This window comes from Rutilus rutilus (assembly GCF_951802725.1).
Source record: "Rutilus rutilus genome assembly, chromosome: 13".
NCBI lineage: Eukaryota > Metazoa > Chordata > Actinopteri > Cypriniformes > Leuciscidae > Rutilus > Rutilus rutilus.
Window position 1 is genome coordinate 3,377,704 of NC_140218.1, and position 16,343 is coordinate 3,394,046.

At 43.1% G+C, this 16,343-nt stretch overlaps 1 protein-coding gene across 5 annotated transcripts in view; it reads right to left on the bottom strand.

Annotated features, from left to right (window-relative positions):
* Positions 1-16,343, bottom strand: part of LOC311302533 (NLR family CARD domain-containing protein 3-like) — a 101,351-nt gene that overhangs the window by 40,713 nt on the left and 44,295 nt on the right. For 2 of the 5 annotated variants that reach the window (XM_084428496.1, XM_084428495.1), the window contains exon 9: positions 1,351-1,524. The exons of the other annotated variants lie outside the window; for them this stretch is intronic. In XM_084428496.1, the coding sequence (XP_084284622.1) occupies positions 1,351-1,524 (174 nt within the window). The remainder of the gene's footprint in view (positions 1-1,350; positions 1,525-16,343) is intronic. 5 annotated transcript variants of the gene reach the window in all.

Consider the following 16,343-nt stretch of genomic DNA (forward strand, 5'->3'; position numbering starts at 1 on the left):
GCACGATTTTGGGAATACATTTGAGATTTTTCTGGTTAAAATTGCTTTTTAAAATTCACAGAATACACACACACACTCACACAAATGTTTCCAACAATATATTATATGATGAACACAGGTTTGTTGTGCCTTGTAGGTATAGGCTATGCGCAGTGCTGCATAAAATAATAACAATATAGCAGCCTATATACATTTTCAAAAAGATTTCAGTAACAACTAAGCTAGAGAAAAATATATTGATTATCATGTTACTTCAAATGTTTCCATTCGTTATGATGATATGAAATGAGATAATAGTAAAACATGAAGCCGTTTGGAGCGTTTTGCTTTTCCAAAATATGATGCATTCAAACGCGATCGCGATAAAAAATATGATACATTCAAACGCGATCGCGCTCAAATATAAAACATTATGGTTAGGCCTACCATATACATATCTACGTTTGAGCAGATATCCACAAACACAGTAACAGTAAACACGGGTCTAAATATTATAATATTCACCATATATCTAGCAACAGTTCAACTGCAATGTGAAATTTATGCAACAATAACAAACTAATATGTAAGAATTTCTTACCTTATCTTTCTTGTCTTGAAATCGCATTCTTCTTCTGGGGTAAAGCCAATGTAAACTCACGTCTTTCAAACTCGACGAAAAGCAGAGACTGATGAAGTGTTTTGTTTTTGAGGTAATGAGCGCGTTCGTGTTCCATGTGGAGATTTGCATGTGAATATCTTTTGCGCGAGTAGGCGTGGCCAAATTAACTGTAATGAGCAAGCGTTTGAGAAGCTGGACATCTTGTTGGTTTTATACAAATTACTTAAACAGAAAATATTTGTTTTCAGTTTGAATCCGATCATTTAAAAGTACACACTTAAATGTTTATAAAGGTATATGGCTCATAAATATGTGACAAGTATTCGCTGAGTTTTGTTTCAGTTTATAGACGTGCTCAAGAAAAAAAAGTTCACCGCGACGGAGAGGCAGAACGCACACCCTGTTTATTTTCTTTATTTTTCAAAAGCACAATGTTTTGATTTGATTCTAAGTGGACACATACAAAAGTAGAAATATCACAGATTCTTTTTTTATATTTATTTTTTCTGTATGACCATAAATGACGGAGTAATTTAAGTTTAAAGTGCTACAATGTAAAAAAAGTCCAGCAAAACGCGGGGGCGCGTTTGCCGACCTCAGAGGGTTAATGGAAACACCGTCATTTCGCAACAGCTTTTTGTCGACATTTAGAAAAAACAACAACAACAAAAAACGCGAAAGTTTTGCGCAAATCTGTAATGGAAACGCCCCTAGTGACAGTTTCATGTGAGAGTAACGTATGATCTTACCACAGTTTCTCCAGTTTACAGTGAGGATTCGCCAGTCCAGCAGAGAACAGCTTCACTCCTGAGTCTCCTAGATTATTCTCAGACAGATACAGTTCTCTCAGGTGTGAGGGGTTTGATCTCAGAGCTGAAGCCAGAGCAGCACAACCTTCATCTGTCACACCACAACTATACAACCTGTAGAGAACAATGACACACATTAAGCCTATATCCAGAGATAAACATGACATTTAAAAAAATAACATAATGCTGTTGTTACGACCTGTGTTTTGTTTATTGTTTTATTGCTGTTTTCATTCGTTTTGTTGTTCCGTGTTTTCCTTTTGATTACAAGCAGGTGATCTCATGAGGAGCTGTAAGAAGGCCATTGGTCGTCTAGTTGGGGCGTCGCCTTCATAAGGACGCTGCTGGCACTCGTCTGGGAGCTCACTTTGGTCCGGTCGCACGTGGGTTGAGAGCTCCGGAATCCCTCCTCCGGCCGATGATCAACCTTGTCTTCGTATTAATAATTTTCTATAGTTTAAGTGACCAGATGTGTATATAATCTTCTGAATTGTTTGTTATGTCCATGCCACCAGCTACACCGTGTGGTAATGTCTGAACTGGTCCTGTTTAAAACCTTAATAGAGTGGAGCGTGTAGGGGTGTCCTGCCTTATTTATTTCTAAACCGTTTGATCTCTGTTTATGACAGGGAGTCAGGTTAGTTAAATGTATTTTCTTTTGATATTCGACTAGGTTAGTTATGTTTCTCCTTTTTCTTTGTTTATTCGTTTTGTTTGTTGTTTTGGCCTTTGGGACACCCTGAAGAGATGCCCTTTTCATTCATCACTCTACAATAAATTTATTATCTTTTGCTACATCTGTGTTTTTGTAGTTGATTATCGACCGGAGTGATGCGTGCTGGGATTCCTCTCCACAACCCAACCAATTATTTATTGCGCCTCTGTAGTGTTTTATATTCCCCTAGAGGCGGGGCGTAATAATTGGGGGCTCGTCCGTCCAATTCTATTTGTTTGATTTGGAAATTTGCCCGATCCAAATTGAGACGTTTTCGGCTTTGCTGGTGAGTACCATTTATATATATTTTTTTTGTTTTGATTGGCAGTTTTTTTCATGTGTAGTGGGGAAGTGGTAGGTTAATCGATGGAATTTAGTATTGAGGCGTTTAGACAGGCTCCTTCACGTGATGTTTTGGAGTCCTGTCGGAAAATTTATTTATATTTAATCGCCGATTTCTATGATATTGCGATTGTTAAAACTGATAGAAAGAAGGAACTGAGAGACGTAATTCAAGCTGGACTGATTAAGCAGGGTATTTTGCATTCTAGTTCTAACGTTGAGGTAACTGATGAAGATGGCGTTGATGTTGCTAGTTCAGATCCCGTGTTGCGCTCACTTAGTGGTGTAAACTCGGAGGATTTAAAACTAGCTATTCAGTTAAAGCAATTAGATCTCGAAATAAAACGTCAGGAACACACCACTCAATTGTTACGTTTTAGGCAGTGCGAACTAGAAACGCATGCTGATGATCGTCGTTCCAGTTCGGTTAAGACTCTTTTTGATGTACCCTCTACTAGTGTTGACTATCACTCACCCTCTGCGCCTTTGTCTGTGGCTCCTAGTCACCCTACAGATTTCGATGTTAGTCGTCATCTAACCTTAGTGCCTGCATTTAGAGATAGTGAGGTAGATTCATACTTTGGCGCATTTGAGCGTATAGCTGCTGCGTTGCGCTGGCCGAAAGAGGTTTGGTCTCTTTTGATACAGTGTAAATTAACTGGGAAAGCCCAAGAGGTTTGTTCTACCCTATCTGTGAGTGATAGTTTAGACTATGATAAACTGAAAAGTGCGGTACTGAGGGCGTACGAATTAGTGCCAGAGGCGTATAGGCAGAAGTTTCGTGCACATGTTAAAAATGCCTCTCAAACTTATGTGGAATACGCACGGGAAAAAACTGTGCTTTTTGATAGATGGTGTCATTCCAGCAGAGTCGTTAATTTTGAAAATCTCCGTGAGTTGATTTTGATTGAAGATTTTAAAAATTCGTTGCCAGACAGAGTTGTTGTCTATTTGAACGAAAAGAGAGTTTTGACTCTTGCCGAGGCTGACGTTTGTGCAGATGAGTTTACTCTGACTCATAAAAATGCGTTTGTTGTACGTCGCGAATTTAATTCTCCGTCCTCAGAGAAAAACGCCAAAATTTCGAAAGTAGGTTTGCCTAAACAAACAATGCCAGTTGAAGGCCGTGAATGTTTCTACTGCCACGGACTTGGTCATTTGATTGCGAATTGCCCTTCACTGAAAAATAAAAATAAAGGGAAGTCAGCCAAAAGTGTTGGTTTTGTTAAGAAAATTGGCAGTCAATTTAGTTCGAATATTGATGCCGCGTATGATCCTTTTGTGTGTCAGGGGATGATTTCTCTTAGTGGATCTGAGCGAGACTTAGTTCCTGTAACTATGTTGCGGGATACAGGGGCCAATCAGTCGTTTGTGCTGGCTAGCATGTTGCCATTTTCTGAGAAAAGTTATTGTGGATCTGATGTTCTCATTCAAGGAATTGAGTTGGGGGTGTTGAAAGTACCGTTACATAATGTGTACATTCGATCCGGTTTAGTAACAGGTTGTGTAAAATTGGCGGTGCGGCACAAGTTACCTGTGAATGGCGTGGCCTTAATTATAGGTAATGATCTCGCTGGAGGGAAAGTACTCCCATTTCCCGAGGTCATTGAAAATCCCATGTATGATTCTGTTACTTCCGGTGAGTTGGCATCAGAGTTTCCTTCAGTGTTTGCGGCGTGTGTAGTTACGCGGGCTCAAGCGCGTAAATTTGGTGAGTCGATTGATATTTCGGATACCTTTTTGGCAGCTGAGGACCAGGTTAAAGGTGAAGTTCGCACGGTGCAACCTGAGCTGCCTGATCCCGAGTCGCTGTCCGCGACTAGTAGTGCTGAACTAGAATCAGCTGATCTGTCGTTGTCCATTAATAAAGATGTGATTTCTGCTGAACAGAAAAAAGACCCTACTTTATTGCGCTGCAGGAATGGAGCGTTTAATTTGAAGGAGATTGAAAATAAATCGATAGGTTATTTTTGGGACAACGAGGTGTTAAAGAGAAAGTGGACTCCAGCCGGGTCTGATGGTTTAGGTTGGGATATTGTTTTTCAACTGGTTGTGCCTAAATGCTTTCGAAAACAAGTTCTGAGTGTGGCCCATGATAATGTAGCAGGACATCTGGGTATTACTAAAACCTATTCTCGCATTTTGCGTTTTTTTTTCTGGCCTGGCATTAAATCTGATGTTGCGCGGTATTGTCGCTCGTGCCACGTGTGTCAGGTCGTAGGAAAACCTAACCAGATTATACATCCTGCACCACTCAAACCTATTCCTGTCATGGGAGAGCCTTTTGCACGAGTAATCTTGGACTGTGTTGGACCGTTACCGCGAACAAGATCTGGACATGTTTATCTGCTTACGCTTATGTGCGCGACAACTCGCTATCCGGAGGCAGTCCCGTTGCGTTCATTAAAAGCGAAGGCTGTGGTGAAAGCCCTAATCACGTTCTTCTCTACCTTTGGCTTTCCACAGGTGATCCAAACGGATCAGGGGACTAATTTTATGTCACGATTATTTAAACAGGTACTGTCCCAACTGAAAATTAAGCACATTACATCTAGTGCCTATCACCCAGAGTCCCAGGGTGCTCTCGAAAGGTTCCACCAAACCTTGAAGTCCATGCTGGGTAAATGTTGTGCCGAGTCAGAGAAAGACTGGGATGAGGGGTTGCCTTTTCTTATGTTTGCTGTCCGTGAAAGTGTTCAGGAGTCATTAGGATTTAGTCCTGCAGAATTAGTTTTTGGACACACGGTAAGGGGCCCACTCAAAATGTTGAGAGAGAACTGGCTGACTGAGCAACAATCGGATTGTAACTTACTGGACTATGTCAGTTCTTTTAGAGAGCGATTGCATAACGCTTGTAAAATGGCTCAGACCGCATTGGAAAGTACCCAGGTGAAAATGAAGAAGCGTTTTGACAAGAATGCTGTTTTTCGTTCGTTCTCTGAGGGGGACAGGGTCTTGGTTTTATTGCCAATCCAGGGTGCTGCATTACAGGCTAGATTTTCTGGTCCGTATGTCATTGATAAGAAGCTGAATGAGACGAATTATGTTGTTCGGACTCCCGATCGGCAAAGAAAAACTCGCGTGTGTCATGTAAACATGCTGAAGCTGTATGTGAGTCGTGGGGAAGATATGGAGTTAAAAACCTCTGTTATCACTCCAGTTGCCTCGATCGTGATAGCTTCTGACAGTGATGTTGATGAAGATGGACTGCATCTACAGAGTACCCTGATGTTGGGTGGCAGATTGGATAATTCCATGATTTTGGAGAATTTAAACTCTCATCTGGCGCATTTATCTGACTCTCAGCGTACTGATATAGTAAAGCTGATTAATTCATCTTTGGGGTTATTTTCAGACGTTCCTACCCGCACTCAAGTACTGAAGCATGATATTGACGTAGGTGATCATTCACCGATTAAGCAACGTGCTTACAAAGTGAATCCAGTTAAACGTAAAGTTATGGAGGCCGAGGTGAAATATTTAGTTGCAAATGGATTTGCAGTTCCGAGTTTCAGCGCCTGGAGTTCACCCTGCTTATTAGTCCCGAAATCGGACGGAACACAGCGGTTCTGCACGGATTATAGAAGAGTAAATGCCGTGACAAAACCAGATTCGTTTCCCCTCCCGCTTATGGAGGATTGTATTGATAACGTAGGGTCTGCGCGCTTCGTCACGAAACTCGACATGCTAAAGGGGTACTGGCAAGTTCCCCTGACGGAGCGCGCGGCCGAAATATCTGCGTTTGTTACTCCGGATGATTTCCTGAATTATAGGGTGATGGCGTTCGGACTGCGCAACGCTCCGGCTACGTTTCAGCGCTTGATGAGTCAAGTGCTGGGCGGGGTTTCAAACTGTAAAGCTTACCTCGATGATATTGTTGTTTATTCGAATACATGGGATGAGCACTTGACCACGTTAAGTACTGTTTTTAATCGTTTACTGGATGCATCTCTCACTCTTAATTTGTCTAAGTGTGAGTTTGGTAAAGCGACAATTACCTACCTAGGGAAACAGGTGGGGCAAGGGCAGGTTCGACCTGTTGCTTTGAAAGTGCAAGCTATTACCGAATTTGCAGTGCCTCGTACGAAACGTGAACTCAGGAGATTCCTAGGAATGTCTGGTTATTATCGGGGATTTTGTAAAAACTTTTCAGATGTTGTGTTGCCTCTAACAAATCTGCTTCGTGTATCACAAGTTTTTGAGTGGACTGAGGAATGCCAGACTGCATTTGATTCTGTTAAAAACCTTTTGAGTAGTGGTCCTGTCTTGACGGCTCCAAACTATTCATGTGCATTTAAGCTAGATGTGGATGCAAGTGCTACTGGTGGCGGTGCCGTTCTTCTACAGGATGATGAAAATGGGATAGAGCATCCTGTTGGGTATTTTTCAAAGAAATTCCTGAAACATCAGCTAAACTACAGCACCATTGAGAAGGAGGCGTTAGCCTTTTTAATGGCCTTACAACACTTTGAGGTGTATATTGGCTCTAGTTCTATGCCGGTGGTTGTACATACGGATCATAACCCGTTAGTTTTTATATCTCGCATGAAGAACTCAAACCAACGAATTATGCGCTGGTCTCTCTTCGTTCAGGATTTTAATTTGGAAATCCGCTTTAAGAAAGGCAAAGATAACGTGTTGGCTGATGCCTTATCCAGGTCGTTCAATTCTGAGTAAATCTACTGTACTGTATTGTATGTAGATTCTTTGTGTGTGAGAGTGTTACGACCTGTGTTTTGTTTATTGTTTTATTGCTGTTTTCATTCGTTTTGTTGTTCCGTGTTTTCCTTTTGATTACAAGCAGGTGATCTCATGAGGAGCTGTAAGAAGGCCATTGGTCGTCTAGTTGGGGCGTCGCCTTCATAAGGACGCTGCTGGCACTCGTCTGGGAGCTCACTTTGGTCCGGTCGCACGTGGGTTGAGAGCTCCGGAATCCCTCCTCCGGCCGATGATCAACCTTGTCTTCGTATTAATAATTTTCTATAGTTTAAGTGACCAGATGTGTATATAATCTTCTGAATTGTTTGTTATGTCCATGCCACCAGCTACACCGTGTGGTAATGTCTGAACTGGTCCTGTTTAAAACCTTAATAGAGTGGAGCGTGTAGGGGTGTCCTGCCTTATTTATTTCTAAACCGTTTGATCTCTGTTTATGACAGGGAGTCAGGTTAGTTAAATGTATTTTCTTTTGATATTCGATTAGGTTAGTTATGTTTCTCCTTTTTCTTTGTTTATTCGTTTTGTTTGTTGTTTTGGCCTTTGGGACACCCTGAAGAGATGCCCTTTTCATTCATCACTCTACAATAAATTTATTATCTTTTGCTACATCTGTGTTTTTGTAGTTGATTATCGACCGGAGTGATGCGTGCTGGGATTCCTCTCCACAACCCAACCAATTATTTATTGCGCCTCTGTAGTGTTTTATATTCCCCTAGAGGCGGGGCGTAATAGCTGTCAATATGAAATATATACAAATACTCATTAGTTCACATTGTGAAAATTCATCAGTTAGGATTAGGGGATTGATTATAGAGTTTGTACAATATAAAAATCATTATTTCAATGGAAAGTCCCCATAAAACATGTAAACCCAACGTGTGTGTGTGTGCTTAATATATTTGTAAGCATTTTAAGGAACGTGTGTGTGTGTGTGTGTCTGTTTGTGTTTTTGTGTGTGTGTGTGTGTGTGTGTGTGTGTGTGTGTTTGTGTTTTTGTGTGTCTGTGTTCTAATTAGGGGTAAACTAAGGAAGACATGCATATGATGCAGCTTTTAAGTTAAAATCTGTCTGTCTGTAGAAGAAGGAAATAGAGCTGCTGCACGTAAGCTTGGCATCAATGAATCGATGGTGAGACGGTGGAGACGGCAGCGTGAAGAACTGAGTCCATGCAGAAAGACGACAAAAGCCTTCAGGGGTCATAAAAGCAGATGGCCCGAACTTGAAAACGTTCTTGAAGACTGGGTGAACACACAAAGAGCAGACGGCCGCGGTGTTTCCACCGTACAGATCTGACTGAAAGCCAAAACGATTGCCACCGAAAAGTAGATTGAAGATTTTAGAGGTGGGCCATCGTGGTGTCTCAGATTTATGAGACGAAAAGGCCTGTCCATCAGGGATGACTCTGTGTCAGCAACTCCCTCCCGACTATGAGGAAAAAGTTAGAAACTTTCGCGAATTCACTCAAAGAAAGATAGCCGAGAATTCCATCGGCCCAGACGACATCATAAATATGGATGAAGTACCTTTGACGTTTGACCTGCCTCTCACTAGGACCGTTAACAAGAAAGGTGAATCGTCGGTCACGCTGAACTGGTCATGAGAGAAGGCATTTCACTTGTGTTCTGAGCTGTACGGCGTCCGGACAAAAGCTTCCAGCAATGGTGATTTTTAAGAGGATGACTATGCCAAAAGAAAACCTCCCGAAAGAAATCATTGTGAAAGTAAACAAGAAAGGGTGGATGATGGAAAGCCTAATGAAGGAATGGCTGACGGAGTGCTATGGCAAGAGACCGGGAGGATGTTTTCACAGAAAAAAAGCATTGCTCGTTTTGGACAGCATGAGGGCCCATATAACAGATATATTGCAGACTATTCAGATTGAGCGGTGGAACATTTTATATGTTTGACTGTATTTTATTCAGAGGCGGCGGCGCGACCACTGGATTTATTCCTGCCAAGAGAGTAAACTCTTACTCCGTCATTTATGCTCATACAGATAAAAGCAAGACATAATTCATTCATTTACAAAAGATATTCAGATTTTGTAAAATAACGGAAACAAACGTAATGTCTCTGTTTCCTTTATAGATGTTTGGAGCATGCCACAATGAGCTGAAACTCAGCACGGTTTCTTTCGTGTTTTAATCTGTAATATTTTAGTGAAATATATTTCAGCCTTTATTAGAAGAATCTGTCTAATATTTATTTTCTCAACAAAACATCAAATCAATAGAAATAAAAGGTTTTAGTTTAATTCCATTAACACAAAAATATGACAAAATGGTCACGTCAAAGCTTTTATTTTTTGAAAGTGGTCATACAGCTACACTTCAGGTGTGTGTGTGTGTGTGTGTGTGTGTGTGTGTGTGTGTGTGTGTGTTTTGTGGCATTACACTGCAGTTTTTAGCTTCTACACTCCAGTGTGTCCACCCTGATCCTGAACCACAACTGAAGAGCTTTAAACAGCATTGTGCAAAAGGGCATGGTCATTTTATATTTATGTTGTTACTATAGTTTTACATTGTTCCATTCAGGAGTTGAGTTTGCCGAGAGGGCGGGGTTTGAATCGGAAGTCTCGCGAGTTCTGTGAGAATGACGCGAGATCTCACACACGCGGCAATAGAGGAAAGAAAGAAGAGATGTGGGTGCGCGACGAGTTGTTATTGTGAGCAAACGAGACGAGTTAAGGTGCATCAGAAAGCCATAAAGTTATAGATCGATAATATAGCTGGTGAGCAGTTTGGTATTTTATATGTGATGGGCGGCTGATGTTGTGTGATCGCTCCTGAGGTTGTTGGATTTCTGTGGGGAATACTCGCACGTGCGTCATTGCAGACTGTAAGTGATTATCTTATATTTATTTTGTCTAATAATCATTGTTTGATATTCTGTTTAGTGCATCAATAAGATCTTTATTCAGTTATAAAAGAACAGCTGCTATATTATACATGTATCACAAGTTTGTGATGTCTCTCACGTTCAATCACGTGAAGTGATAATGACGCAGCATTTTTATTGTAAGAGTTGTAACAGAAACTAATTGAGTTTGTTTGTTTTATTATAGAACCACACACACACGTTCATCTACATTTGTCCAGCTGACCAAATCACACAAACCCATCCCACAAACACACACTGAACATCACAGCACACGAAGCTACAGGCCCTTTTGAGCATCATCATATTAATCCTATCAGGACCAGACGGCATCGCATCTGAGGACCGACGTTTCTGCACCCTTCTTCCTTTAAGTGGACTTCCTCTGGAATACTTGGGACTTCTTGAAACTGAGTACACTTACTTATTTCCACCACTTAGTTGCCCTCTCTTAATATAATTGTATCTTTGAATATAACCACATTGTTTTTATTGTTTGTTTATTTTACGTAGGCCTACGCTGTTTATTGTGATATTTACTTTTTGTTGACATTGTGAGAAAATGAATATCAATCAATCAATACAGTGAGTGAATTTGATCTTTGTCTCTGGCTTCTTCAGTCTTCTCCTAGTTACTGGACATTAATTGTGTATTAATACTCTAAGGTGATTTAGAACCGTAATAGCAATCAGTGCATTCTACAGCCTTCAATACATTTTATGGTCCTTCGAGCCAAATCTATAACCACCTTAGCGATGATGTCCAGAACTAGTGAGGAAGCTATAGAGCCAGAGGTTGTACGTCCTCGTAGAGAAACAAGACGACCAACACATTTGCGTGACTATGAGGTTAGTTATCCTCAGAAACAGCTAGCATTTGCAGATGAGCAGTCTGATATGCTTAGTTTTATGCGTGAAATGAGGGAGGAAAACAGGCGAATGAGGCAGGACATGCAACGCATATCTGATATGATTGTTAACTCTCCTGTGTTAGCTTCCCAGGTTTCATTATCTGAGCAACGGCTTACGAATGAAGGAGCTGTAGTGTCATCTACACCAAAGTCTACTAGTATGCAGGAGTCATTTCAGGGTGATGGAAACTCTGGCCAGACAGAACATACTCCTTTGGTGCCACATAGAGATGAATCCCTCCTTACAGTTCGCAATTGTGAGCGAGATCTCATTGAGGAGCTTACAGACAGTCTAAAGAGAACAGGTAGGCTTAGTGATAGTCCGTCTAATTCAGGTATGTCGACCCCTTCGTATAATGATCCACATAGTAGTAAGAATGACTTGCCACGGTATGATCATCATTATGATGCTAATGTTCCACGGCACCCACCTCGTTTGTTTGATACCCGTCAGCAATGTGCAGATGACCCACCAATGTTGCGGTCTAGTATGCAGTCTCACGATGTTTCTTATCAACCAGCTACGGACCCTTATCATTGCCGCTTAAGTGACAGAGAGTGTCTGTATAACGATGCCCCTATGGATCGTCTTGATCATTCTCCAATCGATTGGAGGCAAGAGTACAGTCGCGATAATGGCCGGTTACGTACAGATTACCGTTCTCGCCATTCTCTTGGACAATCTGAGATTCATCGTCCGGTGCATCCACCCCCAATGCAATATCGAGGGCCAACTCCTACAATCCCTCATTTCGTTCTGGATGATCCTCGAGAATTTGCTCGTCTTAAGCTTGCATTAAACAACGTTCTTCCTGAAGACGCTTCTGAGTCTTTTAAGTTTCAAATACTTATGGACCACCTTAAGCTGGAAGATGCTTTACTTGTCGCCGACTCGTATAGTCACAGTCGCACTCCATTCAGTGACACTATGAGAGCGCTCACTGATATGTATGGGCAGCCACATCAATTGGCACTGCAAAGGATCACTAATTTGATGGATGGGCCCAATATCAGGAGCGGGGATGTGAAGTCTTTCAAGGCATTTGCCCTTCGTGTCCAAGCACTGGTTGGAATGTTAAATCAGTTAGGTAGCACAGGTTGGACTGAACTGAAATGTGGCTCTCATGTTTCTCGTCTCTTAGCCAAGTTGCCATACGACCTAAGAGCTAACTTCAAGAGATTCATTAACCCCATTCAGACACCTATTCCTACGCTGATTTCGCAGACTGGCTGGAATATGAGGTTCGTGTGCAGGTAGAAGGAACACAGTATGGGTCCTATCCTGATCAAGTGAAACACAGCGTTCACAAAGACAAGCGAACTGGCTTTGTGCCCCGTAAGCTGACTACTGTTCTACATGGAAGAGAGCAGAAAGTAGGATTGGTAGAGCTCCCGAAGACTGAATACATGGACTCAGAAAGACCACAGGAGAAGCCGAAAAAGTATTGTCCGTTCTGTGACACAATTCAGCACTACATGAATCAGTGCTCCAACTTCAAACTCTTAACTAAGGAGCAGATTGAGAGTTGGATTAGAACGGGACGTAGATGTTGGCGTTGTGGACGAGGGCATTCTTCATCTAAATGCACGTTAAAGGCGAAGTGCAAGCGGTGTGAACGGAGGCATCTTGATGTTCTTCATGAAATCAATGCCAACGCCGATGGGATGAGTAAAGGTAATAACCCGACATCGGAGAAAAGCACAGTAAGCCCTACTTCTCAGACCCTGTACTTGGATCGGCCTACGAGTGGCAAGCAAGTGCTACTGAAGTTAAGCCAAATAATCATTCGGAATGGTGATAAGTCACTAGAAATCTATGCTGTACTAGACGACGGATCTGAGCGTACGATCTTGTTGAATGAAGCTGCTCGACGTCTAGACCTTCAAGGTGAAATTGAGGATTTGGCTCTGCGCACAGTGAGACAGGATGTCCATACCATTCATGGTAGATCTGTATCTTTCTCCATAGCACCTGTTTCACACCCTGACAAATCCTACCCGGTCAAGGGTGCTTTTACCGCAAAAGAGCTAGCCCTGGTTCAACATACTTACCCCATCTCTGACTTGCAAAGAAGATATCGTCATCTTAGTGACTTACCTTTGCATGACATCCACGAAGCACAGCCCTTGGTACTGATCGGCTCGGATTATCCTCACTTGATAACCCCTGTGGAGCCAGTGAGATTGGGTCCTCCTGGAGGTCCAGCGGCGGTTCATACGATGCTTGGCTGGACATTGCAAGGTCCCTCAAGTCTTATTAAGCCTCACTTGCAGCCTCAAGAATGTTTATTCATTTCTTGTGTTTCTCCTGAAGCTGAGCTATTCCGTCAAGTTGAAAAACTTTGGCAGCTGGATACCCTTCCTTATCAATCTGAGAAAGTAGCCAGTCGATCACGACAAGATGCAGAAGCTATCCGCCTCCTAGAAGAGAAAACCATCAGGATCGATGTAAATGGTGTCAAAAGGTACGCCACTCCTCTACTCTGGAAAGAGTCGCCTCCACCTCTGAATGCACCCAAAGAGGCAGTCATGGCCCTGTTACGCAGCACAGAGCGGAAACTAGCTAGAGAGCCTAGTATGGCTGCGTCTTACGAATCAGAGATTCAGAAACTGTTGCAAGCGGGTTATGTCACCCCATTGACATCTGCAGAATGTGATCTGAGTTCCAAGGCGTGGTACATACCACATCATATGGTTCATCACAATGCGAAGAACCGTATTGTCTTCAATTGTTCTTTTGAGTATCAGGGTCAGTCTCTCAATGACCATCTTTTCCCCGGTCCGACTTTAAGTGCCAGCTTGTTGGGCGTTCTCCTCCGCTTTCGAGAACATTCTGTGGCCATCTGCAGTGACGTGAAGAGTATGTTCCATCAGATCCGTCTCCTTGACGAAGATAAACCCTTCCTCCGCTTTTTGTGGCGTCATGGGAAAACATCTGAACCAGCCATCGTGTATCAGTGGCAAGTTCTGCCATTTGGCACTGCATGTAGCCCTTGTTGTGCTACCTACGCACTTCAGTCCCATGCAAAGATGGATCTCGAAGCTACTGATGAAGTACGTCAAACGGTGGAGCGTAGCTTCTATGTTGACAATTGTCTCAAGAGTGTCTCTACTGAAGCTCAAGCTCTACAGCTGGTAAACTGATTGCAGTGTCATCTTATGGACGGTGGATTCGAATTGAGGCAATGGGCCAGTAACATCCCCAAGGTTATTCACCACCTTCCTGCTGAGTTGAAGTCGAAGAGTGGTGAGATTCAGCTCATTCAAGAAATGACTAACCCGCAGGAGAATGCCCTTGGATTGATATGGCAATGTAGACCAGACACATTGGTATACAAACCTTACCAGAGGGAGGATGGTGAAATTACGATGCGGCGCATCTATCGCACTTTAGCCAAGCTGTACGACCCCCTTGGATATCTCATTCCGTATACCACAAGAGCCAAGATTGTCGTGCAGTTGTTGTGGGAGAAGAAACGAGAATGGGATGATCCCAATCTACCATCCGGCCTACTAGACGTTTGGCATCAGTGGGAGAGCGAGCTTCCACAATTGTCTCAGATCCACCTGCCAAGATGCTACAGTTCCAGTCTTCAGTATCCTATCAGGAGCCGCAGTGTTCACGTGTTTTGTGATGCGTCTGAAAAGGCGTACGGCTCTGTAGCCTACTTGTGTTCTGAAGATGATCAGGGCAACACGCAGGCCTTCATGGCGGCAAGGTCACGAGTCGCTCCGAGAAAACAGATCTCCATTGCTCGTTTAGAGCTTTGCGCTGCATTGACAGGAGCGCAGCTAGGAGAAGTCCTGAAGAAAGAGTTAACTCTAGATATCTCCAGATTCGTCTATTGGTCTGACTCGACTACAGTTCTTGCTTGGCTGCAGTCTGATTCGTGCAGATACCGAGTGTTTGTAGGAGTCCGAGTCACAGAAATTCAAGAGTTGTCTGACCCTGGAGCTTGGCGTTATGTCGATTCTGCAGCCAATCCTGCGGATGATATTACGCGAGGGTTGTCATTGGCTCAGCTAGCTGAAGAAACACGATGGAAACAAGGACCAGCTTTCTTGATGCAGTCTAGCAGCCTTTGGCCTAAGGCACCAGAAAGAAAGGCCCCCGAAGAAGTTCAGGAACTTAAGAAATCTGTGTTTTGCGGTTCGTTGACTGAACATAAGTTGCAAGTTGAACCTGATCCCAGTCAATTTAATAGCTATACTGAGTTACTAGAGGCTACAGCGCGAGTTCTTCATGGGGCGGCTGGCAACACAGATTCACTGAGTGCAGATGCATTTCAGAAGGCAGAATTGTCTATCCTTAGACAATGTCAGATTCAAGACTTTCCTGACGAATTTGAAGGGAGGGAAAGACATTTCTGTGCATAGCCGACTTCTTAAGCTTGCTCCTGAGTATGACAAAGAGCTAGACTTGATTAGAGTAGGAGGAAGACTTCGTAGGTGTCATGGATTGAGTGATGCAGTTCTACACCCTATCGTTCTGTCACAGAATCATCCCGTGGTGAAGCTTCTAATCAAGCATTACGATGAACAATTGCACCACCCGGGAGCCGGCAGGGTGTATGCCGAACTGCGGCGCAAGTTTTGGATTTTGCGGGGAAGAGAGGCGATTTGAAGACACCAGCACCACTGTCTTGAGTGTAACAAGTGGAGAGGCAAGCCAATGATTCCTAGAATGTCAGACTTACCCCCATCAAGTCTGCGATTGTGTAAACCTCCCTTTTACTCCACCGGAGTAGATTGTTTTGGACCACTGATGGTGAAGGTGGGCCGCCGCACTGAGAAAAGGTGGGGTATCGTATACAAGTGCCTCACTACTCGAGCCGTACATCTTGACCTATTGGATCACATGGATGGGGATTCATTCCTGCTGTCACTCAGGCGTTTCATTGCCCGAAGAGGGAAACCCTATGAGCTTCTCTCGGATCAGGGAACAAATTTCCGAGGTGGATGTAAAGAGCTGGAGGACACCTTCTCTCAGATTCAGCCCAGTATCAGAGACCAGTTGGCCAAAGAACAAATCAGATTCCGGTTCAATCCACCAAGTGCACCTCATTTCGGCGGCTCGTGGGAAAGAGAAGTGAGGTCTGTAAAAACAGCCTTGAGAACCACCTTAGGCGCACAGACAGTTACTGAGGAGGTATTAAGAACCATTCTGATCAAGGTTGAGAGCATCCTTAATTCTAGACCCTTGGGTTATGTCTCTAGCGACATCACAGATCCAGACCCAGTGACGCCAAATTCCTTGCTGATGGGGCGGCCTGACTCCTCCTTGCCTCAAGTTGTCTATTCAGACCCAGAATTACTCAGTAGGAAAATATGGAGACATAGTCAGGTTCTGAGTGATAATTTTTGGAAGC